The following is a 27,642-nucleotide window of genomic DNA, read 5'->3' on the forward strand; positions in this document are numbered from 1 at the left end:
TTAGGGAAGTGTGTCAATGTGTCAATGGTGCTGAAGTGAAAATGGTTGAGAGCTTCAAGTTTCTCGGAGTCAATACTTCAAAAGATCTGTCGTCGATGAACCACGTTGAAGTGACGGCCAAGAAGGCTCACCAGTGCCACTACTTCCTCAAGAGACTGAGGGAATCTGGCACATCTCCAGTGACTCTTACAAACTTCTACAGATGCATAATAGAAAGCATTCAATCAGGTTGCACCACATGTTGCTTTGCGAACAGCTCTACCCAAAACCACAAGAAATTGTAGAGAGTTGTGGATGTAGCCCAGCCCCTCACATAGACTAGACTCCCACCATTGACACCGTTTGCACTTCATGCTGCCTTGGGAAAGCAGCCGACATAGTCAACGTCTTGTCCCACCCTGGATCAATCCTTCTTCTACCGTCTCCAGTCGGAAGATACGGAAGGTTGAAAGCATGCGCTGCATGACAAAGGAACTCTCCATTATCAGGCTTCTGAATGGCCCTACCATATGCTAGGGCAAAGCCAATTCACTCTACCCCATTTTGTCTCTGGAGCTGGTGTGTGAAAATGCTGAGAATTATATTTTGCACTGTACCTTTTCCTCTGCTCTACCGATTATAGTTGAGTTTTGCTTGATTATACTATGTATAGTAATATCTGATTTGGATTGGACAGCATGCAAAACAAAGCTTTTCACTTTACCTCATTACACGTGACAATAATAAATGTATACCTACTTCACCGAGTTGAATAAAATAGAATGATTTTCATTCTAAAATAGGTGATTTTCAGTTGAATTATGGTTCCAGATCAATTGATTTGGTCAATTTCATCCTTGCAAGCCATAGACACACGCACTTTTACATTTTAAGTTTTGCCTCTTTTGATTTGCTCTGCTATATAATTGCCATGTGAACCTTCAGCTCCAATAGTCCATCCTCAAGTTAATCGGACTCATTCTCAATGAAGATAGACTCAAATTGCTGGGACAGGCAGCATCTCTAGAGAGAAGGAATGGGTGACATTTCAGGTTGTGACCCTTCTTCAGTCCTGACCTGAAATGTCACCCATTCCTTCTCTCCAGAGATGCTACCTGTCCCGCTGAGTTACTCCAGCATTTTGTGCCGATCTTCGATGTAAACATAGAAACATAGAAAATAGGTGCAGGAGTAGGCCATTCGGCCCTTCGAGCCTGCGCCGCCATTCAATATGATCATGGCTGATCATCCAACTCAGTATCCTGTACCTGTCTTCTCTCCATACCCCCTGATTCCTTTAGCCACAAGTGCCACATCTAACTCCCTTTTAAATATAGCCAATGAACTGGCCTCAACTACCTTCTGTGGCAGAGAATTCCACAGGTTCACCACTCTCTGTGTGAAAAATGTTTTTCTCATCTCGGTCCTAAGAGATTTCCCCCTTATCCTTAAACTGTGACCCCTTGTTCTGGAACCAGCATCTGCAGTTCTTTCCTACACATTCTCAATGGAATCCCTTTAGTCTGCTGTTTTTTTGTGCTGCCATTGGTGTGATATCCCCAAGAACTAACCTGTTTTATCCACTGACATTAGGTTAATAAAAGGTGGCACAGTGGTGCGGGTAGTAGAGATGCAACCACATAGTTCCAGCAACCTGGATTCATCGATGACAGCCATTTACCGTATGTGGAGTTTGTATATTCTCCCTGTGACCACATAGGTCACTGGATGATTCAGACTTCTTCCCATATCCCAAGGACGTGCACGTTGGTTGATTAATTGGCTGCTGTAAATTGATTCTAATATGCAGGTGAGTGGTAGAATCTACAGGGGAATTCTTGGTGATGTGGGAAACATAAAATTAGATTGGTATAGGATTAGTATCGAATTTACTAGAGGGAGAAGTTGAGCAGGCTAGGGCTTCATTCCTTGGAGCGCAGGAGGATGAGGGGTGATCTTATACAGGTGTACAAAATCATGAGGGGAATCAATTGGTTACACGCACAGACTCCTTTGGCCAGAGTAGGGTAACCAGAGGACATAGGTTTAAGGTGAGGGGGGAAAGATTTAATGAGAACCTGAGGGTAACTTGTTTACACAAGGGGTGGTGGGTGTATGGAATGAGCTGCCGGAGGAGGTAGTTGAGGCAGGTACTATCACAATGTTTAAGAAACATTCAGACAGGTACATGGATAGGGTAGGTTTACAGGGATACGGGCCAAAATTAAGCAAGTGGGACTAGTGTAGATGGGGCATGTTGGTCGGCGTGGGCAAGTTGGGACGAAGGCCCTGTTTCCATGCTGTATGACTATAACACTAGTGTGAATGGGTGAATGATAAATTGGCCTAGTCTCAGTGGCTATAAGGGCCTTCTTCCAAATTTCTGGAGAAGGTGATCCAGAATGGTGACATTCTGAGTAAGGAAGAAGGCTGTGACTCACTGAGCCAAGAATGATCCCAACAAACAGCAAAGAGATAAATCTTTGCATCATCCAGTGTGATGAACTCCTCATATGGAGTCCATGACTCAAGGTTTAATACAGCTCCTGAATATGTGCAGACACTTTTCATTAGGCTTTTTCTTCCTTTGACTAACTTCTTCCTGGTAAATGGCTTCTAAGAAACAGCGTGTTTATGCCACAGATGTGAAACATATCTACTACGTTCAGACAGGGTGTTTGATCTCATTGAGAAGGGATGGGGAGCAGCCATCAAAGCGTGACAGTCTAAATAAATGGAAACTCCTAACTTCAGGCGTTTGGCATCATTTCACGGCGTGGATTTCCTGCCCAGAATAACTTGTAAATTATAACTTTCCATATCCCTTCGCAACTTACTCCTGCCTCCAGTCACCGCACTCCACCCACTCGCTCTCTCTACACACACACACACACACAAACACTCGCAGAACTCCTTCTAAATGTCAGTCAAACTCGCAGCATCTAATCCCTGGGATTTGCAAAACACTCATATGCACAGACCATAAATACCCCCTGGCCAGAGCAAGTCTAAACTTTGACCCAGAGTTTTGGAGAAGAGCGCAACAAAAGAACAAGCAAACGTATCAAGAAGGCTTTGTTTTTTTTTTGATAAGAACCTGCAGGAATCGGTCTGTGCCATCGCGACATTGTGGGGCGATTCGCTTTCCCACTTTCAGGATGATCCTTGGGGTTTCTGGTTGGATGATGCTGTGCCTTTTAGAACTAGTTTCTGCTGCCGACCAGGTAAGGAAGCTTGTACCTGGAAAAGCAGCTCAGAGCTGCGCTCAAATGTTTACGTCCAGCAGGCAGGGAAGATTCGATTGTGTTTACTTTCGTGTTTGGCAAGTAACCTTTATTTCCCTTGTTAATCTTTACCCTCCGGATGTAAAACATGCTGAGGATTTATCTGTGGGGTATGTGCATGTGTCACCTGGTAGGGGAATAAGGAATAGCGAAAAGTCATCTTTAACGAACTGCGAGTCAAAGGTATTCATTGCCGGCACGGTCAGTGCATTGTTTATGATCGCGGACAGAAAGTAATCCTTCTTGTGAAGCCCTGGATACACGGACATCCTAACCAAAGATCTTTCCGCTATAGGATCTTTGATCCCAACGGTCTGGGGTGACTTGTCTTGGCCTCCGCGAATGAGTTAAACGGGCAGACAGCTTTGCATTTGATCAAATTCGGTTATTCCGAACCAAGGCATGCTTTTAGCTCTTGCATGAGTCCAGTGTGATTCGTGAGTTTTCCATCGCTCCAGAATGTGCATACATCCCATTTAAGCCGAGCATTGCTAAAAAACCACCTTCACCTCACCTGAAGCTGCCGTGTATCTGCGGAAGTGCTCTTAAGTCGCTTCTTTGTCTGAGATATTTGTCACATCAGTGTAATCTTTGTCGCCTTGAATAGTCAAAATACACTTGCCACTTTGTGAATCCCGATGCAGTTCTAATTGGTAAACTATGATGGCAGAAATTATGAGATATTGATACCAGTACCCATATTTGCCAGTCCTAGGTATAGCTGTGGATTTTCAAAAAGTTGTATAAAAAGACTACAAGCAAAGTGTGTGTTGTTGTGGTCGAATTACTCCCTTGGTTTTTGAATGCTGGGAGATGTGTATTAATAAGATGCATCAACTACTTTACCAAGTGTAGAAGCAAAGAACCACGTTTGCTGAAGTTAGATACAAAACGCTGGAGTAACTCAGCAGGACAGGCAGCATCTCTGGAGAGAAGGAATGGGTGATGTTTTGGATCAAGACAGTCTGAAGAAGGGTCTCTACCTGAAACGTCACCCATTCCTTCTCTCCAGAGATGCTGCCTGTCCCGCTGAGTTACTCCAGCATTTAGCGTGTCTATCTTCGGTTTAAACCAGCATCTGCAGTTCCTTCCTACAAACTGCATTTGCCGCTTAATTCCAAAGATAGACACAAAGTGCTGGAGTAACGCAGTAGGTCAGGCAGCATCTCTGGATAAAAAGGACGTTTTGGGTCTGGACCTTCTTCAGACTGGGATCAGGAATCGAGTTACCAAGTGTACTGTGCAAGAGATGTAACAGCTGGTATTTGAGGCTAAAATGGTGTCACTATATCTACCAGGGTTGTCAGTTGGAGCTTTCTGTTGGACGATGTTTAAATGTTGACTCTTGAGAAGCAATTAGCTATGATGACCAGTAAGTGGAACCATGTCGTTCCACGATTAGCCAGTGAGATGCAAGGGCAACTGGGTAACTTTGGTCCCACAAGTCACCTTTAGGCAGGTAGACACAAAATGTTGGAGTAACTCAGCGGGACAGGCAGGATCTCTGAAAATAAGGAATGGGCGACCTTTCGGGTCGAGACGTCTGATGAAGGGTCTCGATCTGAAATGTCACCCATTCCTCCTCTCCAGAGATGCTGCTTGTCCTGCTGAGTTACACCAGCATTTTGTGTCTATCGTTGGTTTAATCCAGCATCTTCAGTTCCTTCCTACACCTTTAGGCAGGTACCAGACCTGATTCTGCAATACAACTGTGGCCTGTGTCTTCAGTTCAGGAGAGTGGGTGTAAGTTCACAGTGCACAGATTTGTCTGAAAACCTCGTGGTAGTGCAGCTATCTGGAACATAGAAGCACAAGAATGAAGACATTGTACTGTGACTGGGTAATTAAAGAGTGTGTTTATGTTGGAGTTTAAAGCATAATTTATTTTGGCACAAGAAGGCCAAATGGTTAGAAGCTGTGATAAACATATGCAGATAGCACTGAAGGGAAACGTATAACTTGCTAACCTCACCATGTTCCAAGTTGTTTTTATAACCAAAGAGTTACTTTTGCACTGTGAGTACTGATGTAGTGAAGGCAGCATGCTGCCAATTTACACAGAGTAAGCTCTCAGCAACAGAGAAGAGGGAAATGAAGAGCAAACCCTATTTCAGTGTAGTTCGCAGGAAGATTGAACAGGCCATTAGAGAACATTCTTTAAAGTAAGTCCATAGCATCTTTTAACTAAGGCGCTAGATTGGACCTCTGCTTAGCATAAGTTTCTGAATTTTAATGAAATCGATGAATATGGAGATAATACCAACAAAAAGGCACTGTTAGAATATCAAACATGAACCTGATGAATAACAGAGAAGAAAGGTCAAATGATCTGCTCCTGGTCCAATATCCTATCCTCATGTGTCTCATCTGAAAATAGTTTGCATTTAGTCCTCCATAAGGAATACCAGTGTGTATTTAGTTTAGTTCAGAGATGTAGTGTGGAAACAGGCCCTTCGGCCCACCAAGTTCATGCCACCCCTCGATCACCAGCTCACATTAGTTCTATGTTATCCCACTTTCTCATCCACTGCCTACACACCAGGAGCAATTTACAGAGGTCAATTAATCTACAAACCTGATGTGGGAGGAAACTGGAGCACCCAGAGGAAACCCATGTGGTCACAGGGAGAACATGCAAACTCCACACAGACGACACGCGAGGTCAGGATCAAACCCAGGTCTCTGGCGCTGTGATGCACCAACTCTACCAGCTGTGCTACTGTGCTATCCAAATGCTCCATTTTCTAGAAAGGAAATTAAATCTGCAATATTCGGATCGAAAGATGAGAAGACTACTTTGTGCGCCATGTCTGCACCATAATGGCAATAGGGGAACCTTCTACACTTTGGTATCTCTATAGAATGAAAAAAAAATGTGCCCAGTAAAGGAGGACAGGGTCACCTTGAGTGTTGTGTATAATGCAGTTACCACTGATGCATAGATATGATTGAATCTGTTTCTCTGGTAAGAAATATCTGATAATATTAAAGTGATTATCATGGATTGAATGAATGAATGTATGTTTATTGGCCAAGTATTCACATACAAGGAATTTGCCTTGGTGCTCCGCCCGCAAGTGACAACATGACATACAGTGACAGTTAGAAATGACACATAAAACATAAACATTAATAATAAAACATTATAGTTTAAACATGTGAATTAAATAAAATACCAGAGCAAAAGGAGGCTACAGATTTTTGGTTATTGAGTAGAGCTACTACTCGTGGAAAAAAGCTGTTTTTATGTCTGGCTGTGGCAGCTTTGACAGTTCGGAATCGCCTTCCAGAGGGAAGTGATTCAAAGAGATTGTGGCCAGGGGGAGAGGGGTCAGAGATGATCTTACCCGCTCGCTTCCTGGGCCTTGCAGTGTACAGTTCGTCAATGGAGGGAAGGTTGCAGCCAATAACCTTCTCAGCTGATCGGACGATTCGCTGCAGCCTCCGGATGTCGTGCTTGGTGGCTGAGCCAAACCAGACCATGATGGAGAAGGTGAGGACAGACTCTACGATGGCCGTATAGAATTGGACCATCATTGCCTGTGGCAGATTTTGCTTCCTCAGCTGCCGCAGGAAGTACATCCTCCGTTGTGCCTTTTTGACTGTGGACGACATATCTGGACTTTGGATAATTTGAGATACGATGAATGGCAAGTGTGGCATGCCTTAGAAGAGCAGGTGACTTGATTCTAATGCTTTTATATCTTCTACTGGGATTTCCCTCGCTATACCCGAGACCGTTGGAGATTAATTTTAGTTTTTAGTTTTAGTTTTAGAGATACAGCGCGGAAACAGGCCTTTCGGCCCACTGAGTCCGCACCGACCAGCGATCCCCCACAAATTAACATTTTCCTACACACACTTGGGGCAATTTACACCTATACCAAGCCAATTTACCTGTATGTCTTTGGAGTGTGGGAGGAAAACGAAGATCTCAGAGAAAAGTCACGGGGAGAACGTACAAACTCTGTACAGAAAGCACCGATAGTCGGGATGGAACCGCAAGCGCTGTAAGGCAACAACTCTACCGCTGCCCCACCGTGAGGCTGATTGCTGTGATAAATCAACAGTTCTATTTTTGTTCTATTGATCAATTACCAGGAGAGTCAAGGTGGATTTATTAGTCCATTCCCTCTCTCCACTTTTCCAGCCTTCAATATTAAATTCCAAATAATTGAGACTTAGGACCTTGGTAAATGATTCTGTGTTGATTTCGAAGATAGACACAAATTGCTGGAGTAACTCAACGGGACAGGCAGCATCTCGGGATAGAAGGAATGGGTGATGTTTCGGGTCGGGACCCTTCTTTATTTCATTCTATTGCTACATTCTGTACACTGGCATGGAAAGCAGAGTTTTCTATCAAGGCTCGGTACAGCATGTGGACGGTTTGAAAATGGGGACATTGCAGTAAGCGGATCATAGGCTGCTGGAATGGAGCGCGGCCAGGCTTGGTGTAATACCTGGGCTAAAATGGAGAATAAATGATAAATTATGTGACGTCACCAGGAAAACGTTCGTGCACGAGAGGCGGTGACCTCAACGAAAGACAGGATTCAGAGTCAATACGCAGGATGAAGTTGTGCTGCCTGTAAAAATTATAGTGCCCAGTGAAATGAATCAGATACATCCCAAGAGATCCTATGCGCTGTTCCTGATTCCAGTAAATAACATTCCAATTCATGTATGGCACCAGTCATTCAAGGCCGCCAGATCCACGGCATATATAATTTGATCTGATTGGCAAAATTGCCCTCTCCAGGAAATATACTTCTATACACTTCCATAATGCATTCCACATACTCAGTGGGTCTAAAACTATTTGCAGACATTTACATACTTTTGAAATATAGTCTGTGGTGAACACATCACTTGCACCGATACACCATTTTCTTGCTGGCAGTCTTGCCTCAGTGATGGTTGTCATGCTCCATTGAATAGTTGTACATCCATAGTTCTTATTCTGAGACTTCAACTCAGAAGTTAGGAGGGAGAGTTGCAATGTTGGAGGTGCCGTCTTCCGAATCAGATGAACTGATGCACACCTTAATGTGCAAATGGGTGCAAATGAACAAGTAAACCCCTGTCGCTATTCAACGAAGGTGAGAGGAGTTCTGGTGAATGCTTCTTTAGTTTAGTTTAGTTTAGCTTAGAGATCCAAAGGATAACTCTGACTTTCAAGAATGTGCTACCAGAATTCTCAGTAAACTAATGCGACTTGAACTGACTTTCTGGCCAATAACTCCCTACTACTTGTCAGATGTTGCTGGTGACTGGGTCTCCATTAATGTGCTAGTAATTGGCCTGCAAATGGATTTCATTCACTGTAAAGCCATTGGGATACTTAAAGTCAGGAAAGGTGGGTTGCATGTTCTCTATGACCAGGCAAATGCCGAATGGAGACATCAGTGTTCTTGGTTCCCCAGAGCCAACGAAAAGGCAATTTTAAAACAATTTTAAAGTTCACACAGCATGAAGACATTAGCCCATCTAACACCCAAGTTATTGTCCTCACATTCCTATTCACTCTATCCAGATTCTACCACTCATCTCTACACTGGGGAAAATGTATGGTGGAAAATTAATCTACCAGTCCGCACATTATTGGGATGTTGAAGGAAACTGGAGCATCTGTTTATTTTAACATGAGATTTGTGGCAAGATCTTCTCCCAGAGCATTGAATAGTTCGTTTAAAATCCAAAATAGTGTGAATTATGTTTGGTTTATTCAAAGATCAGCTTTTCTTATTCCCTTGTTACCAGTTTGAGAGCAATTAATTTAATTTCCTGCTGAGGACTGTACACACCTGAACGCAAGCAAGTGAAAGTGAATCATGAAGTGGTGAAGTAAATACACAAGCAACATTGCCTTGATCCACTGAGGTTGAGGATGATAATACTTAAGGTCATAAGTGATAGGAGTAGAATTAGGCCATTCAGCCCACCAAGTCTACTCCGCCATTCAATCATGGCTGATCTATCTCTCCCTCCTAACCCCATTCCCCTGCCTTCTCCCCATAATCTCTACCTTGTACTAATCAAGAATCTATACTTTATTAATACTTTATTATCACGTAGTGAAATGCTTTGTTTTTGCATACTAAGTACACAAAAGAGTCGCCACAAAGGCGCTGTATGTAACAAAACATAATCATCCTGCCTTCGCCCCCCCCCCCCCCCCCCCATCCCATGCTGGGTTCCCATTAGTTCTTGGCCGTCCATCCCCCCATGTGGGGTCCCCCTTTGTTATCGACGGCGCGGCTTATCCACCCCGGCCCGACCACGAGACTCCGACCTATGCCCGACTCCGACCACGAGGCTCTGATGCTGGGACTCCGATCTCCAGGACTCCGGCCACCAGGCCTCTTACCTCGAGGCTCCAACCCCGGGATTTTGACCTTGCACCGCGCCAGCTTCTAACTCTGTCTAACCGGCTGCAGAACTCTGTGGGAGCCACCCAGCCGCAATTCTGGTAGTACATTCTTAAAAGCCAGAGTTATCCTTTAGTCTCTGTGCTCACAGCCAAGAATTTGCTTCCTGTACCTGATTATGGTGGTAGTAAGTAGAGGAACGGAACACAGGGCAAACCCATAAATCAATGTCCCACCACCTATAATCAAAAACTCCAGCTACAAATAGCTTCTTTACTTCTAGCTGTGGATCAGTTGCTTGTACACTTGAGTCTGTGTGAGAAGTCAGTGAACTGACTTCCATTCTAGAGACTGGGTCACAAGCCTCATAGTTCCTCACACTGCTGAGTAAGTGTTGTGCTGATGGATGTGCCACGCTCTGTAAGAAATGTTAAACTGATGCCCCATCAGCTCTCTCGAGTAGATTGGCCAGTAAACTTATTCATTCATTCATTAAATGATTACATGGCATCCTTTTATCCTGCTGGCAAAAGGAGGATTATCACAATGCTGTTGATAAAAGTTTGCATTTTGACCTTGATTTTTTATTGCAACGGTGTCCGCATTTTGGAATTGGCTGTAACGCAATTTTGGATGTCCGGAATGGGACTTGGCTGGGACGGGAATGTGAACTAGCCCATTATATGAAATTTGTCTAATATTTGAAGTGAGAAATTGGTGCTTCATTCCATGTCGAATAATTTTTTAATGCTAATAATTTCTGAGATGTAAATTCGAGTTTAGTTCAGCATTGCACTGAAAATACCTTCAAAAGGAACAAAATCTCTTCCAGTCTGTGGGGGAAGCTGTAACTGTAACAGTTCATTGTTCATTCAAGGTTGCAATTGGGATGTAATTATCCCAACGGATACCTTGGGCAGAAGAACGCCGATTTCTCATCTCTCCATACCTGCATTTTGTGCTCATGTTTTAGGGGAAGGAAGGGCTCCTATTAGTCTCATGAAGATGGCCCAGATCGTGTGGCACATTTGCAGACTTGGAAAACATATAAGAGATCCTTGATTCGGTTGAACATGGATGTTAGAGGACAGGAAAGTTCCTCTGGAGGTTCTAGCCCAAATTTATGCCATGTATACAGTTTGTTAGAATTAATAGAATGACTTTTGTTGTCATTCAAACAGACGAGGTTTGAACAAAATTTCATTCCTTCAGTCATGACATTGCAAAAGAAAACCAAGACGCACACTTAACACAATTTACACAAACATCCATCACAGTGAATCTCCAACACCTCCTCACTGTGGTGGAAGGCAAAAGCCTTATCTCTTATCTTTGTTCTCCCACCGACCGGTCCACCAGTCCAGTGCAGCGTCAAGGCGACTGGGGCTCACGATGTTAAAGCCCCCAGCGGGCGATGGTAATTCCCGCGGCAGTTTAAGCTACGCGGGGCGATGTTAGGCCCCACTCCGAGTCATTTAAACCCCGCGATTCCAGCGGGAGAAGTTACTGTTGCGGGAGCTCCTAAAAGCGGTTTCCCACCAGGGACCTGCGAGCTCCCGATGTTCCTGTCCACCGGGCCTGCGGCCGGAGCCTCCGAAGCTCCGAAGTCGGGTTGCAGCCACGCGCCACCACAGCTCTCCCCGCCCCGAAGTCGGCCAGCTCCGCGATGGCGAGTTCGCAGGCTCCGCGATTGGAGCCCTCAGGTTGGTTCCGGTTGGAGGCCGCCACCTGCTCCACGATGTTAGGCCCAACGACACTGAAGACCTGACAGGGAAAAAGTCGGGTCCCCCGTACTGGCACAATTAATCACATCATGCTCTTCTAACCCCTCTTGGGTATCATCTTGTCATCTATTTGGATGGCACAACACTTATTTAGTTCTTTTCTAATTCAGCGATAGTCATTAAATCACCAGCTGCAGATCTGCACCATAATCTCCAGTAAACTTGAAGGTCCATCAAGTGTTCCTACTGTTTCTCATCCAGATGATGGTCTTTGACACCATTACCTGAAGACACAGCATTAACTTCCCCAATAATGCTGACAGTTAGCACCTTCTCCCCACCATTTCTCTCGCACCGTTAAACTCTGCCCACATAGTGTCGCTACAATGAATTTACTGATATCCAGCACTATGTTTCAGCCATTGTCTTTGGTTCCTGCTATAAACCTCTTTGACTCCACCTCAATCCCTATCAACTTTCTGAATCAGAATCTGATTGTTTACAAACAGTGTTAGGATTTGCTGTGTAAGAGTTACTGCCATGTCCCTCTCCTTTGCCCCCTCACCATAGTCCTGAATTTTCTTTTTCTTTTCGTCACTTATCCAGTTCTCTTTTGAATTGAATTTCCCTTCATTAATTTCCTTGACATTCCGGACCCCGACCACGCACTGCATGAAAGTATTTTTCCTCGTGTCAGTTTTGCTTCCTCTGTCTTGATTCTTCATTCTATGTCTTCTTGTTCTTGACCCCTCTGGAAATTGGAAGTTTCTCTCTATCCATTCTGTTTTGTGATTCTCATCATGACTTTAAATTCATTTTTCAGATTCTTCACAACCTCCAAGGAGAACATTTCAGCTTCTCCAGTTCATTCATACAATGCAAGTGCCGTATTCAATGGAGCCACAAGGCACTGCATATCTCTCCACGCATACTGCCTGACCTGCTGAGTTCCTCCAACACGCTGTGTTTTGCTCAAAACACCAGCACCTGCAATCTCTTGTTTCTCTCCTTTCCAATTCTGAAATATTAACTCTTTCTTTGTCCACTGATGTTGCCTGACCTGCTGAAACTTTCTGGCATTTTTCTGTATTTATTTCAGATTTTCCAGCACCTGAGTCTCCTTAATAAAGCCGGGACCAATATCATTTCGTAGAGTCATAGTGTGATACAGTGTGGAAACAGGCCCTTCGGCCCAACCTGCCCACACCAGCCGACAATGTCCCATTTACACCAGTCCCACCTGCCTGCGCTTGTTCCATATCCCTCCAAACCTGTAATATCCATGTACCTGTCTAACTGTTTCTTAAATGATTGGATAATCCCAGCCTCAACTACCTCCTCTGGCAGCTTGTTCCATACACCCACCACCCTTTGTGTAAAAAAATTACCCCTCGGATTCCTATTAAATCTTTTCCCCTTCACCTTGAACCTGTGTCCTCTGGTCCTTGAATCCCCTACTCTGGGCTAGAGACTCTGTGCATCTACCCGATCTATTCCTCTCATTTCTGTGGGTTTCATCGGTGCAATTTAGCTCAGGATGGGAACAGGAAAGTACGTCAAAAGAAGAAAATTCCTGCAAAACAATTGGTCAAGATAAATAGGGTCTGAGTAATAATAATAATAATAATACATTTTATTTAATGGGCGCCTTTCAGACATCTCAAGGACACCTTACATAGTAATCGGAATAACATATAATCGGAATATAACAAGTAATAAAGGCATCACAGAGACACAAATTAAAAACAGAATTCAATCCAAAAACAGAAAATCAAAAACACAGTGTGAAGAGGGAACAGCGGCAGCCAAAGCGCGCCAGCGTCCACTCTCTCTTCACGGCAGCCATCTTGGACACAGACCTACAGGACTACAATTAGACAAAAAAATCATCCCCCCACAGTGGATAGCACTGTGGAGGAAGGCACAATGTCCAGTCCCCACCCCAAAGTCAGGCCTATTGAGGCCACCGCAATTGCCTCTACGGAGGCCCGATGTCCCTGGCCGTTCTCACCGGGTGGTCTTGCCCCGGCGTTGGGAGAGTCCTTTCGGCGGCTGGGCCACGTGGAACGGCCGCTTCCTGGTTGGAGCCCGCGGCTGCCGAAGCCGACAAGGCCGCGCCGGTTTGGAGCTCCCAGGCTCCCGATGAAAAAGTCGGCGCCGCCTCTCCGCACTGCCGCCTCTCCACACTGCCGCCTCTCCGCTCCGCAGACCCGCAGCCCGGAGATGTTGCTCTCGGCGGTCCAGCTCGCCAGAGCTCCAGCGCGCCGCTCCAGCGCGGCGACCCAGGCAAGGCGTCGCCCGCTCCACTCCGCTCCGCTCCAGCGCTCCAACGCTGTGCCGCTGCCGAGGCCGAGGTGCTGGGCGGTCCCGGCCAGGAAACGGCGCTCCAAGCCTGCAGGTAGGCCACGAGGACGGGTCGACGGGCAGCCCGGAGAAAAGGCTGCCACACCGACCAGGTAGGGACCTAGAAATAAAGTTTACACCTACCCCCCACAGACCATATCCCCTACAAACAAAAAACAGGACTCACTAAAAACTATTAAAAAAACGGATTTAAAACGGACGGCTGCTGGCTAGCAGCCGTTCACCAAGATGGCTCCTCCTCGACAGGAACAGAATGTTTGTAGATGCAACCAGAAGAGAGAATTTGGCCTAATATGGATGCTCTATTCACATATACAGAAGAAACCAATTAACCAAAGCCCATGAGCACCCGAGACATTTAACCAAATAGGATTTTGCTCGTGCCAATAACATCTATATTACTAAAAGTCTGATCTTGACAGCTTTTGGCTCGCTGTGGCGTGATTTCCGATAAAACGCCGCCACCAACGGCCATCATTTTGGCCACCTTGCTCAGAGCCCCCCTCCTCCTTCCGGGACCAGAGGATTTTTCCCATCGATGAAAAATCAGAGAGATATTAATGTTTTTTTTTAAATTGCCATTCTCTCTGCTGCCCCTGCTGGCGGGAGGGGGGAGGACTATAAAACCCGGAAGTGGTGTGCCTCACTCAGTCTCTGCATGATGGAGGAACCAAGAGGGTCACGTCTCTCTGAGCTCTGAATAACACTGAACACATGTCTACTTAACTGCCTTAATGTGGTTTGAAAATGAAAATATGGTTGGTTTGAAGTAAAAATAGACAAAATGAAGTTAAAATGCACTGCTAATGAAGTAAAAATGCACTGCTAATGTTTGTTAGTGTTTAAAAAATATTGAGAATATCTCTCCTGTCAATCACACCATGAAGGCCACACCTTTTCCGGTGGAAGGGGGAGGGATTATAAAACCCGGAAGTGTGGGTGTGGCTCAGTCTCTGTATGATGGGGGAGGGAGAGGTCACAACTCTGTCTGAGCTGTGAATCAACTGAACACACTGAATGTCTACTGAACTGTGTGTGGTGTTTTGTGTGGTTTTATGGTGGTTTCACCCTGCTTAAAATGGTATGAAACTGCATTTGAATATGGTGGCCTTGCACCCTGCATGAAATGGTATGAAACTGCATTTGAATGTGGTGTTGTCGCACCCTGCATGAAATGATATGAAACTGCACTTGAATTTGGTGGACTTGCACCCTCCTTGAATGGTATGAAACTGCACTTGAATTTGGTAGTCTTGCACCCTGCATGAAATGGTATGAAACTGCATTTGAATGTGGTGTTGTCGCACCCTGCATGAAATTATATGAAACTGCACTTGAATTTGGTGGACTTGCACCCTCCTTGAAGTGGTTGGAAACTGCACTTGAATTCGGTGGCCTTGCACCCTGCTTGATGTGGTAGGAAACTGAACCTGAATTTGGTGGCCTTGCACCCTGCTTGAAGTGGTATGAAACTGCACTTGAATTTTGTGGCCTTGCACCCTGCTCGAAGAGGTAAGAAACTGCACTTGAATTTGGTGGTCTTGCACCCTGCTTGAAATGGTAGGAAAATGGATTTGAATTTGGTGGCCTTGCTGTGAGAACTGCCAGCCCACCAGCCATGAGTGAGCTGCCAGCACATCAGGCTTGAGGTCACAAATCTGTGGGTGAGCTGCCAGCACATCAGGGAGAGGTCACAACTCTGTCTGAGCTGTGAATCAACTGAACACACTGAATGTCTATTGAACTTGAGGGACTGAGCTGCCACCTCAAGAATCCATTTGCCCAACAATGTCCATACTAGCCTTCTGGAGACCAGTAGTCCCTGCAGCCAACAACACCCATACAAGCTCTCCAGAAAGCATCTCCCCCCCACTGGCCACCAATATTGGAATTGGTGGAGAGGTGGAATATTGCATTGGGGGACCAGCCCTCCCGTGTGAACATGGGACCCACCTAACTTAGTCTAGTTAGTCATAGATTCATAGTCAAACATTGTGGAAAGAGACCTTCAGCCCAAATTGCCCACACCCACCAATATGTCCCATCTACACTAGTCCCACTTGCCTGCATTTGGCCCATATGCCTGGCCTGTCCATGTACCTGTCTAAATCTTTCTTAAATGTATCGATAGTGCCCGCCACAACTACCTCCTCCGGCTGCCCGTTCCATACACCCACCGCCCTTCGTGTGAAAAAGATACCCCTTAGGTTCCTATTAAATCTTGTTTTTGACATGATTTTGGCACTTCCATTCTGGGAAAAAGACTAACCATCTGCACTATCTAATTTTCCTCTTAATTTTATATACTTCTATTGGGTGCTCTTCAAGAGTACGAGTCCTTGCTCTTTTAATTTTTGCTTTAACTAACAAAGGAAAGTGCCCTGTAACCATTCTTAACCACCTTACTTACATGTCCTGCTAACATTAATGACTCTGTTCCTCTGCATCGCTCAATGTCCTTGCACATATTCTAAATACCATTGTCTTGCAGTACTTCTCCAAATGCATTACCTTAAGCTTCCCTGCAATAGCTTCTATGTACAATGTTTCTGTTTGCCTGACTGGTAACCTATTTTCTTCTTGCATCCCAAACCTTTCTTCCTCACTGTCAACCACTGCGCAGCACGGTGGCATAACCGTAGAGCTACTGTCTTACAGCGCCAGAGACCCGGATTCAATCCCGACAATGGTGCTGTCTGTAAGGAATTTGTACGTTCTCCCCTTGCTCGCATGGGTTTTCTCCGTGATCTTCGGTTTCCGCCCACACTCCAAAGATTTACAGGTTTGTAGATTTATCCTTAGACTTAGTAAATAACTGCACAATGACAGTAGCCTTTCATTCCTACTTCCACAGCCACTGACCATTGTGATCAGTGCCTCAGAAATCCTTTCCATCCCTTTAACTCTGCAATATGTATTGTACATGATGATATATCCTTTATCAAAGATGATGAAGCTTTAATACATCCTCTTTTACTGTTTATCCCATCTAGAATTTCACCCACTTGTCTTCCATACACGTTAACAGCGTTCTCTATTATGAAGTCTGTCACAAGAAATTGATTATGAACCCACATCCGCACACTTGTTTTTTTGATCCCTAATGAATCCTATTCCTTCATAGTAATTAACTTGCTTCTTATGCATTTAGAAATAATTTTGGGATTTTCTTTTATTTTATACGTCAATATGTGTCGTATCCCCTCTTTGCTTTCTTAATTTCCTTTTTAAATTTCTACAATTCCTGCTGTATTAAGCTCTTTGCATTTGGTATATACTTGCCTTCTTTTACCTTAAACTCAACACACCATTTTATCTGAGGTTCCACATTTAACAGTTCCATCTTATTATTTTTGCGTGGAAATATGTTCACCTTAAACCATTTGATTCTCCATCAGACGTAGGAGCAGAATTAGACCATTTGTCATATTAAGTCTGCCCTGCCATTCGATCATAGCTGATCTATTTTCCCTTCTCAACCCCATTGTCTTGTCTTCTCCCTGTAACTTTGGACGCCCCTTAATATCTCCTTTCTAAAATGTTCCCATTGTTTCACTGCTACTGTAATGGCAATTTCAAACTTTTTCAATGTCCAACTTTCCATTGCCATTGCTACACAGGCAGGGAGGAGTGGAACTTACGTAAACAATAGAGAAAACAGATCCTCCAGTCGTTATTCCCAGTTTAATGGATTCTTTATTGAAGTAGTTGTACAAACAAAGAGATTATTCATATCAGGTATTCCTTATTCTCATACAAGCTGTAACTTTCTGTTTTCTCTCTCTCTCTTCTGGTAAAAACTGTATTTTCTCTCTCGTGCCCGCTCCAGTCTGATCTGGCCTCTCCATCTCCAGTAAATATATGTAACGTTCACCTACATATCAAAAGCCCACCCCCAAGCATACAAAATAATTCTGCAAGAAATATCTAGACAAAACAATAAAATATGCTATCAGTAACTAGCCTAAGCATGAATGGCTCCTACAGCTACATTACTTTCAAGTATCTTTTTCCAGTCTACTGTTTCTAAATCTGATAATAGCCAAGTGAAATTAGCCAAACCTCAATTTAGATCCTTGTGTTTTAGTTTTGTTCTTTCACATAACCTACTGAATTTATAATCACTGTCACTAAAGTACCTGCCCAATTATATTCATTTCATCATCCCAATCTCCTTTCCTAATATAAATCCACTCTTGGATTTAAGGCTATAAAGCTATAAAGCTTCTAATGAATACATTTTAGAAACTGTGCTCTTTTTGCAACTGTTATAATGACTGTATCCCAGTTAGTATCAAGAGAATAGAACATTCTCATTATGACTCTCTCATAATGGCTGCTCTGTGTTTATTGCGGTTGTCAGAATGTTCTTTATATATTTGCTCCACTATCTCCCTCAGATGCTTTGAGCGAAAGTGTTAAACCCCCATCTATCGTCTTAAGTGATCGCAAGAAATCCAAAGAGACTATTTAAAGGGCTCAGCGAACTTCTCCCTGTTTACTCTAGTCTTTAGAGATACAGCTTAGAAACGGGTCATTTGGCCCACAGAGTCCCCGCCAAACAGCGATCACCCCATACACAAGCACTATCCTACACACGAGGGACAATTTATAATTTACAGGAGCTAGTTAGTCTACAAACCGGTATGTCTTTGGAGTGCGGGAGGAAACCGGAACACCTGGAGAAACCCAAGCAGTCACTAGGAGAACATACATACTCCGCACAGACAGCACCCCATAGTCAGGATCGGACCTGGATCTCGGGCGCTGTAATGCCCCTGTCCCACTTAGGAAACCTGAACGGAAACCTCTGGTGACCTTGCCCGCGACCCAAGGTTTCCATGAGGTCGCCGGAGGTTTTGGTCACTAGAGGCTTCATCTAGGTTGCTTCGATTGTTTCAACAAAATCAAAACCGGCCTCGACTAAAAATAGGTTGTCGTTTGGTCGAAGCCAGTGGAGTGGGGTCGCTATTTACTTACAGGCAGTCGAAGGCCATCTCCTTCGCTGACCGGCCATTTTGAATGGCTCATTGGAGTTTTCAGGACCTAGAAAACCCGCCGGTAGGTAAAATGCCGCTAAATTTATTAAACTTCTTAAAACTGTATCCACTCCTTCTCCCCCCCTTCTCCCCACTCTCTCCCCCTTCTCCCCCTTATGTGTCACCTTCTCTCTCCTTCTCTCTCCTGCTCTCCCCTTTTCCCCCTTCTCCCCCCTTCTCTCCCCCCCTCCCGCGCTCTCTAAAGGACCTATCGTGCTCTGTGGCAGCCGTTTACCTTCCTCTTCATCACGCAGACATAGATACATAGATACATAGAAAATAGGTGCAGGAGTAGGCCATTCGGCCCTTCGAGCCTGCACCGCCATTCAATATAATCATGGCTGATCATCCAACTCAGTATCCCGTACCTGCCTTCTCTCCATACCCCCTGATCCCTTTAGCCACAAGGGCCACATCTAACTCCCTCTTAAATATAGCCAATGAACTGGCCTCAACTACCCTCTGTGGCAGAGAGTTCCAGAGATTCACCACTCTCTGTGTGAAAAAGTTTCTTCTCATCTCGGTCCTAAAGGATTTCCCCCTTATCCTTAAGCTGTGATCCCTTGTCCTGGACTTCCCCAACATCGGGAACAATCTTCCTGCATCTAGCCTGTCCAACCCCATAAGAATTTTGTACGTTTCTATAAGATCCCCTCTCAATCTCCTAAATTCTAGCGAGTATAAGCCAAGTCTATCCAGTCTTTCTTCATATGAAAGTCCTGACATCCCAGGAATCAGTCTGGTGAACCTTCTCTGCACTCCCTCTATGGCTATAATGTCCTTCCTCAGATTTGGAGACCAAAACTGTACGCAATACTCCAGGTGTGGTCTCACCAAGACCCTGTACAACTGCAGTAGAACCTCCCTGCTCCTATACTCAAATCCTTTTGCTATGAAAGCTAACATACCATTCGCTTTCTTCACTGCCTGCTGCACCTGCATGCCTACTTTCAATGACTGGTGTACCATGACACCCAGGTCTCGCTTCATCTCCCCTTTTCCTAATCGGCCACCATTTAGATAATAGTCTGCTTTCCTGTTTTTGCCACCAAAGTGGATAACCTCACATTTATCCACATTATACTGCATCTGCCAAACATTTGCCCACTTACCCAGCCTATCCAAGTCACCTTGCAGTCTCCTAGCATCCTCCTCACAGCTAACACTGCCCCCCAGCTTAGTGTCATCCGCAAACTTGGAGATGTTGCCTTCAATTCCCTCATCCAGATCATTAATATAAATTGTAAATAGCTGGGGTCCCAGCACTGAGCCTTGCGGTACCCCACTAGTCACTGCCTGCCATTGTGAAAAGGACGCGTTTACTCCTACTCTTTGCTTCCTGTTTGCCAGCCAGTTCTCTATCCACATCAATACTGAACCCCCAATACCGTGTGCTTTAAGTTTGTATACTAATCTCTTATGTGGGACCTTGTCGAAAGCCTTCTGAAAGTCCAGATACAACACATCCACTGGTTCTCCCCTATCCACTCTACTAGTTACATCCTCGAAAAATTCTATAAGATTCGTCAGACATGATTTACCCTTCGTAAATCCATGCTGACTTTGTCCAATGATTTCACCACTTCCCAAATGTGCTGCTATCCCATCTTTAATAACTGACTCTAGCAGTTTCCCCACTATCGATGTTAGACTAACTGGTCTGTAATTCCCCGTTTTCTCTCTCCCTCCCTTCTTAAAAAGTGGGGTTATGTTTGCTACCCTCCAATCCTCAGGAACTACTCCAGAATCTAAAGAGTTTTGAAAAATTATCACTAATGCATCCACTATTTCTGGAGCTACTTCCTTAAGTACTCTGGGATGCAGCCTATCTGGCCCTGGTGATTTATCGGCCTTTAATCCATTCAATTTACCCAACACCACTTCCCGACTAACCTGGATTTCACTCAGTTCCTCTATCTCCTTTGACCCGCGGTCCCCTGCTATTTCCGGCAGATTATTTGTGTCTTCCTTAGTGAAGACGGAACCAAAGTAGTTATTCAATTGGTCCGCCATATCCTTGTTCCCCATGATCAACTCACCTGTTTCTGACTGCAAGGGACCTACATTTGTTTTAACTAATCTCTTTCTCTTCACATATCTATAAAAACTTTTGCAGTCAGTTTTTATGTTCCCTGCCAGTTTTCTTTCATAATCTATTTTCCCTTTCCTAATTAAGCCCTTTGTCCTCCTCTGCTGGTCTCTGAATTTCTCCCAGTCCTCTGGTATGCTGCTTTTTCTGGCTAATTTGTACGCATCATCTTTTGCTTTGATACCATCCCTGATTTCCCTTGTTATCCATGGATGCACTACCTTCCCTGATTTATTCTTTTGCCAAACTGGGATGAACAATTTTTGTAGTTCATCCATGCAGTCTTTAAATACCTTCCATTGCATATCCACCGTCAACCCTTTTAGAACTAATTGACAGTCAATCTTGGCCAATTCACGTCTCATACCCTCAAAGTTACCTTTCTTTAAGTTCAGAACCATTGTTTCTGAATTAACAATGTCACTCTCCATCCTAATGAAGAACTCAACCATATTATGGTCACTCTTGCCCAAGGGGGCACGCACAACAAGACTGCTAACTAACCCTTCCTCATTACTCAATACCCAGTCTAGAATAGCCTGGTCTCTCGTTGGTTCCTCTACATGTTGGTTTAGATAACTATCCCGCATACATTCCAAGAAATCCTCTTCCTCAGCACCCCTGCCAATTTAATTCACCCAATCTATATGTAGATTGAAGTCACCCATTATAACTGTTTTGCCTTTGTTGCGCGCATTTCTAATTTCCTGTTTGATGCCATCCCCAACTTCACTACTACTGATGGTGGCCTGTACACAACACCCACCAGCGTTTTCTGCCCCTTAGTGTTTCGCAGTTCTACCCATACCGATTCCACATCCTCCAAGCTAATGTCCTTCCTTTCCACTGCGTTAATCTCCTCTCTAACCAGCAACGCTACTCCACGCTATCCCTCCTGAATATTGAATATCCCTGGATGTTCAGTTCCCAGCCTTGGTCACCCTGGAGCCATGTCTCCGTGATCCCGACTATATCATAATCATTAATAGCTATCTGCACGTTCAACTCATCCACCTTATTACAAATGCTCCTTGCATTGAGACACAAAGCCTTCAGGCTTGTTTTTACAACGCTCTTACCCCTTATACAATTATGTTGAAAAGTGGCCCTTTTTGATTTTTGCCCTGGATTTGTCTGCCTGCCACTTTTACTTTTCACCTTGCTACCTATTGCTTCCGCCCGCATTTTACACCCCTGTTTCTCTGCTCACCCATTTAAGAACCCCACCACCTCTTATTCTCTGTTTATTATTGTTTTCTTCTTTCCCCCCTACATGTTGTGTCTGAATGCTTTCCTTCTCTGCCTCCTGCTTCACACACTGTCTAATAGCTTTCTCTATTTGAGTCCCTCCCCCCAACCATTCTAGTTTAAAGTCTCCCCAGTAGCCTTTGCAGATCTCCCCGCCAGGATATCGGTCCCCCTCAGGTTCAAGTGCAACCCATCCTTTTTGTACAGGTCGCACCTTCCACAAAAGAGGTCCTAATGATTCAGAAATTTGAATCCCTGCCCTCTGCACCAGTCCTTCAGCCACGCATTTATCCTCCACCTTGCTCCATTCCTACTCTCACTGTCGCGTGGCACAGGCAGTAATCCCAAGATTGTTACCTTTGCTGTCCTACTCTTTAACTCCCCTCCTAACTCCCTAAATTCTCCTTTCAGGACCTCTTCTCTTTTTTTACCTATGTCATTGGTACCTATATGTACCACGACCTCGGGCTCCTCTCCCTCCCCTTTCTGGATATCTTGGACACGTTGAGACACATCACAGACCCTGGCACCAGGGAGGCAAACTACCATCCGGGCCTCCCGACTGCATCCACAGAATCGCCTGTCTGACCCCCTAACTATAGAGTCCCCTATTAGTATTGCTCTCCTCTTCTTTTCCTTACCCTTCTGAGCAACAGGACCGGTCTCTGTACCGGAGGCCCGGCCGCTGTCGCTACCCACAGGTAGGCTGTCCCCCCCAACAGTGCTCAAACAGGAGTACTTATTGTCAAGGTGTACAGCCACCGGGGTACTCTCTAGTCCCTGCCTGTGCCCCTTGCCTCTCCCAACCGTGATCCACTTGCCTGCCTCCTGTGGTCTTGGAGTGACCACCTCCCTGTAACTCCTATCAATGACTTCCTCGCTCTCCCTGACCAGACGGAGGTCATCGAGCTGCTGCTCCAGGTTCCTAATACGGTCCCTTAGGAGCCCCATCTCGATACACCTGGCACAGATGTGGACGTCTGGAGGGCTATCAGACTCCATGACTTCCCACATCTGACATCCAGAACAGTAAACTGCCCTGGCCCTCATACTCCCCTTACCTAGGATACAATACAAAGCAAACTGCTACAATACAGTACAATCAGCAGGGATCTGACTCCCATTCAGCTGCTCCCTCTTGTCTGCTTCCACCAATCAGCGGCTTCCACAAACCCACTTGTTTTTGAAGTGGAACTTGGAACGTTGCAGATTTCAGCTCCTCCTCCCTCTGCGACCTCTCCAACGGCTCTCGGGCCTCTGTAGAAGCAAGCCCCGCGCTCCTCTTTAAATCCTACCGCTCGGGTGTAGCTCCTCCCTCTGCGACCTCTCCAACGGCTCTCGGGCCTCTCAGTGCTCCTCCGCTGTCCATGGCCCCCACCTTCGCAATGTGTTTGTGTGTGTGTGTGTGTTTGTGTGTGTATGTGCGGTCGGTAGCAAAGATCCTATAGGATCTTTGGTCTGTAGATGCAGCTCATGCTTCAGTCGATCCAGGTTGAGGCATTCCAGGCGAGTAACCAAAACCTCCGGCGACCTCATGGAGACCTTGGGTCACGGGCAAGGTCACCAGAGGTTTCCGTTCAGGTTTCCTAAGTGGGACAGGGTCATAAGGCAGCAACGCGATCGCTGTGCTACTGTGCCATCCTTAAGCTCTCCCTGTTGCTTGGGGTAATATTCCATCCTCATTACCGAAACCTTTGTCTGGTGTGCTTAGAGTTGTTTGTGACCTCTTGCTATGTCAGAGCTGGTTCCAAGATTTCAAACATTGCACCAGTCATGATGTTTCCTTCAAGAGGTTCATTGAATGTAAAAAAAGTTCAGATGTCCTGAGGTTGTCAAAGATGCCAAGTAAGTACAAGCATTCCTTTCTCCTAGATTTTAAACTGAGTTTCTCTTCCATACCCTTAATGGCTGAGGTCTGATTTGATCTACACCTAGTCTATGTACCAGTGTAAGTTATGTGAAGTTGGTTCTGCAAGTTAATCTAGGAAAAATCACAAAGGATTCTTTTGAAGTCTTCCAGCATAAATATATTGCTTCAGTGCTATGCCATTTTTATTTTAAAAAAACAGGAAAGTGAATGATTCATTCTGTTCTTGTTCCAGCCAGAGAATGAGGGTAAAAAGAAGTTGGGATTTGCTGTTGGCCCAGCAGAGTTCTCCCCTTGCTGTCTGTTGCTCAAGGGGAGAATAGTGTTAAACATTTCTAATTGCCTTAGCTTTGGTGTCGAGGCACGTAGTTCAAAGGATTGGTTGTCAGCAAAAGTGTTGTTGTGAGCATTCCATTATGCATTTAGCCTATTTGTTTAAGGATATATTTCAGCTGAAATGGAGTAATTTGGGAGGCTCCGTTCACATATTGCACACCACAGCAGTTCTGGAGTATGTGTCGTGTACAAACAAAGTAAGACATATGTGAGAAGCAACCGCGCATACCAAACAAATCATGGTTTTGGGACTTCAAGAGAAAAACGAGCCATGCATGACGGAGATGTAGCATGATATCTCTAATTTCCCTCTCCCCGGACATTCAGTCTGAAGAAGGATCTTAACCCGAAACACCACCTATTCCTTTTCTCCAGAGATGCTGCCTGACCCGTTGAGTTACTGCAGCATTTTTGCGTAACTGGATAGAAAGAATGGAATCATTTCTATCCAGCTCAGTGGGCAGAAGAAGGCCTTGGCTTACTATGTTATGCAAAAGGTTGTATCTTCTCAGTAATTCTCAATTTTGCAAGGGGTTAGTATCAAGTTGTAATTTGCACTGAAGATTCAGGAGTGGGACTTGAATTGCCTCAGTCCATCTGGTAAAGATACTGTTAGGTCTGGGCTTCCAGGGACTACCCCCAGCAACAGAAAAGGAATCGTATATGCAGTCACTCGAGGTAGCAGATGCTGGAATCTTGAACAAAAACTTGATTAGTAATGGTGTCAGGGGTTATGGGGAGAAGGCGGGAGAATGGGGTTGAGAGGGAAAGGTAGATCAGCCATGATTGAATGGCAAAGTAGACTTGATGAGCCGAATGTCCTAATTCTGTCCTATAACTTATAAACGTGAAAAAACAAACTGTTGGAGCAAATCAATGGGTCAGAAAGCATCTGATCAGTCTAAAGTAGAGTCCCGGCTCCTGTATGTTGATTGTTTATTTCCCACCAAAGATGCTGCCTGACCCGCCGAGTTCCCCAGCAGTTGGTTTTGTGCTCATGACAATTTATGTACAAGTCGTGATGATACACAATGTGGAGATGTTCTTTGAGATGGCGATGTTGCCACATGCCCGCTATCCTTGTTGTTTTTGGCGAATTGTGGTGGTGCTTTAGAGGGAGCTGTGGGCAATTGTTTGCTGTGCACCATATAGATGATGTGCCAATGGGGAAAGGAGAGAACATGGCGGTGGTGACCATGTCTTGTTTGACATTAAGTTTCTTGGGTACTCCCACCAAGGGTTTGATGGGACACTCTTCAGGCAAGTGAAGAGTGTCCCATCATACTCCTGCCTTGCACCTTGCAGATCCTCCAAATCGGCAGGGGTTGAACCTGCAACAGGAACGTAAGGGAACTTCGTTTTTCTTTACTTACCCTTTTTTTATCTAGAAGGCTGATGAAGCTGGCTGGGGAGAGTCTGCAGATTTGCAGGCAGCCAGCAGCGGCCGGGGCCCGTTAATTGCTTTTAAACGGGAACGGAGCCGACTTTAGCGCTAGGACAACGGTCGCTGGAGCAGGGGTTCCGCAGGTCTAAAAATAGCGGCGAGCGGTCAGTGCCCGAGAGCACTGAGTACACGTTGGACCCGCTGGAGCACCGCAGAGGCAGGGAGGGGGGGAGGGGGAGGGGGAGGGGGGGGACACAGACAGCAGCAACAGGCTGAACTCCCGTAATGGGAATAGCTGTGCCAGACTCCCCCCGACTTTCCCTCCCGATCTTTGCTCCCAACTTCGCTCCCGCGCCGGCCCCGGCTGGTCGGGAGAGGTAGGCATAATCAGAGTCGTTGACTTGGAGGAGTCCGACTCTGAATAGCCGCGAGGGACCAGTGCCCGTGCGCACTGGGGGTCGGTTGGAGGGGTTTTAGGAGCAGCCACGAGCGGACAGAGCAGCAGGGAGCGAGAGGCACAGCAACAAATGTCGACACCACCATCTCCCAATAAGGGAGCGAGTGCAAACCACACCAAAACGGGTGGAAGAAAGAAAGAATCAGCACCACCATCTCCGAAAAGGGTGAGAGCAAATCACACCAAAACGGGTGGAAGAAAGAAAGAATCAGCACCACCATCTCCCGAAAGGGGAGTGAGTGCAAATCACACCAAAACGGGTGGAAGAAAGAAAGAATCAGCACCACCATCTCCCGAAAGGGAGCGACTGCAAATCACACCAAAACGGCTGGAGGAGCTCCTCCATGGTGGCAGTCCCAGAAATATGGAGGCTAGCCACAGTGGGCAAAAGGTAAGTCCCACAGCGGTACCCCGTGTGGGGCCGCAAGATATCTCTTACTCCTCGGAGGAGAGTGGGCAGGACCAAATTTGGTCAGACCCTGACCAAGGCACAGGTTTACATAACCCGGAAGGAGGGGAGAAAGTGGACTCTGCATTTCACCCTGTGTAGGAAATGGACAGAGCAACGCGTAGAAAGGCTGTAAAGAAGCTGCAGGACGTCAGTGGCGAAGGTGCCGGGGACCTGCAGCAGCAGCCGCCGGCACAGGCAACTTGTATGGAGACATCAGCTGTGCCGGATTTAAACCCCGCGCCGGGAAAATCAAATCCTAGACCGGGCGGGAAGGCAAAGCGCAAAGTACATCACTGCGAAAGTGATGTGGAGAAACAGCCTCCGGATAATACTTACCGATACCGAAGTAAGGATGAGCAGCTGCAGGATATAGCGCAGCCAGCAGCGGCCACTTTCGCGGAGCTGGGAAACCGGTACGAGTGGCTGCAGCATGTTCGGCCGTCAGCGACAGGTGCCGGGGAGTACCGGGACTGCGAGCCACGGCACAATTATATGGGGCGGCCGGGAGCGACCAGTGCCCGTAGGCATGGGGACCGGCTGCGGCAAAAACCGCGTGCGACTAGTGCCCGAGAGCACGAAGGTCGGCAGGAGCGGTTGGATAAAAGTACATGTCTACACATCACCTGCAAGCCAATACCTTTGCTGAGGTGTTGGCAAGACATTTACCTCCAGGAAATTGTGGGGCTCTGAATGTGGCCAGTGTTAACTGAAGTATTTGGAGACACGTTGGTCAGGATGCTGGCTTCAAATCTGACCAGTTAGCCTTACTCACAGGTGTGCTTTTGTTCCCCTGAAACAGACATTATTGGAACAGACATTACTGTGTAATCCTGAGATGGGAATGCTATCTATCAGGAATTGTATTGGACTGCTGGATCCTTTAGTCTTGGCAGTAACCAAAAACATAACAGGACAAGGTATTGAACCGAAAGAAAGTTCTAAAGTCCTATCAGCGGGATATTAACGGCCGCACTATTAGAAATAAACATGACACTACTTCACCAGGATGCACTGGCCTTATATGCAAACCTGGAACCTCCCAAACCACT

The 27,642-nt window shown here is 45.7% G+C and overlaps 1 protein-coding gene across 2 annotated transcripts in view; it reads left to right on the plus strand.

Moving 5' to 3' along the window:
* The first annotated feature begins 2,823 nt into the window (after window positions 1–2,823).
* The window catches only part of LOC116976836 (fibulin-7-like), a 53,478-nt gene continuing 28,659 nt past the window's right edge, over window positions 2,824–27,642 (plus strand). For both annotated transcript variants that reach the window (XM_033026807.1, XM_033026808.1), the window contains exon 1: window positions 2,824–3,203. In XM_033026807.1, coding sequence (XP_032882698.1) covers window positions 3,138–3,203 — 66 coding nt within the window. In that variant the 5' untranslated portion in view covers window positions 2,824–3,137. The remainder of the gene's footprint in view (window positions 3,204–27,642) is intronic.

The sequence above is a fragment of the Amblyraja radiata genome, chromosome 9, assembly GCF_010909765.2.
Source record: "Amblyraja radiata isolate CabotCenter1 chromosome 9, sAmbRad1.1.pri, whole genome shotgun sequence".
Taxonomy (NCBI): Eukaryota; Metazoa; Chordata; class Chondrichthyes; order Rajiformes; family Rajidae; genus Amblyraja; species Amblyraja radiata.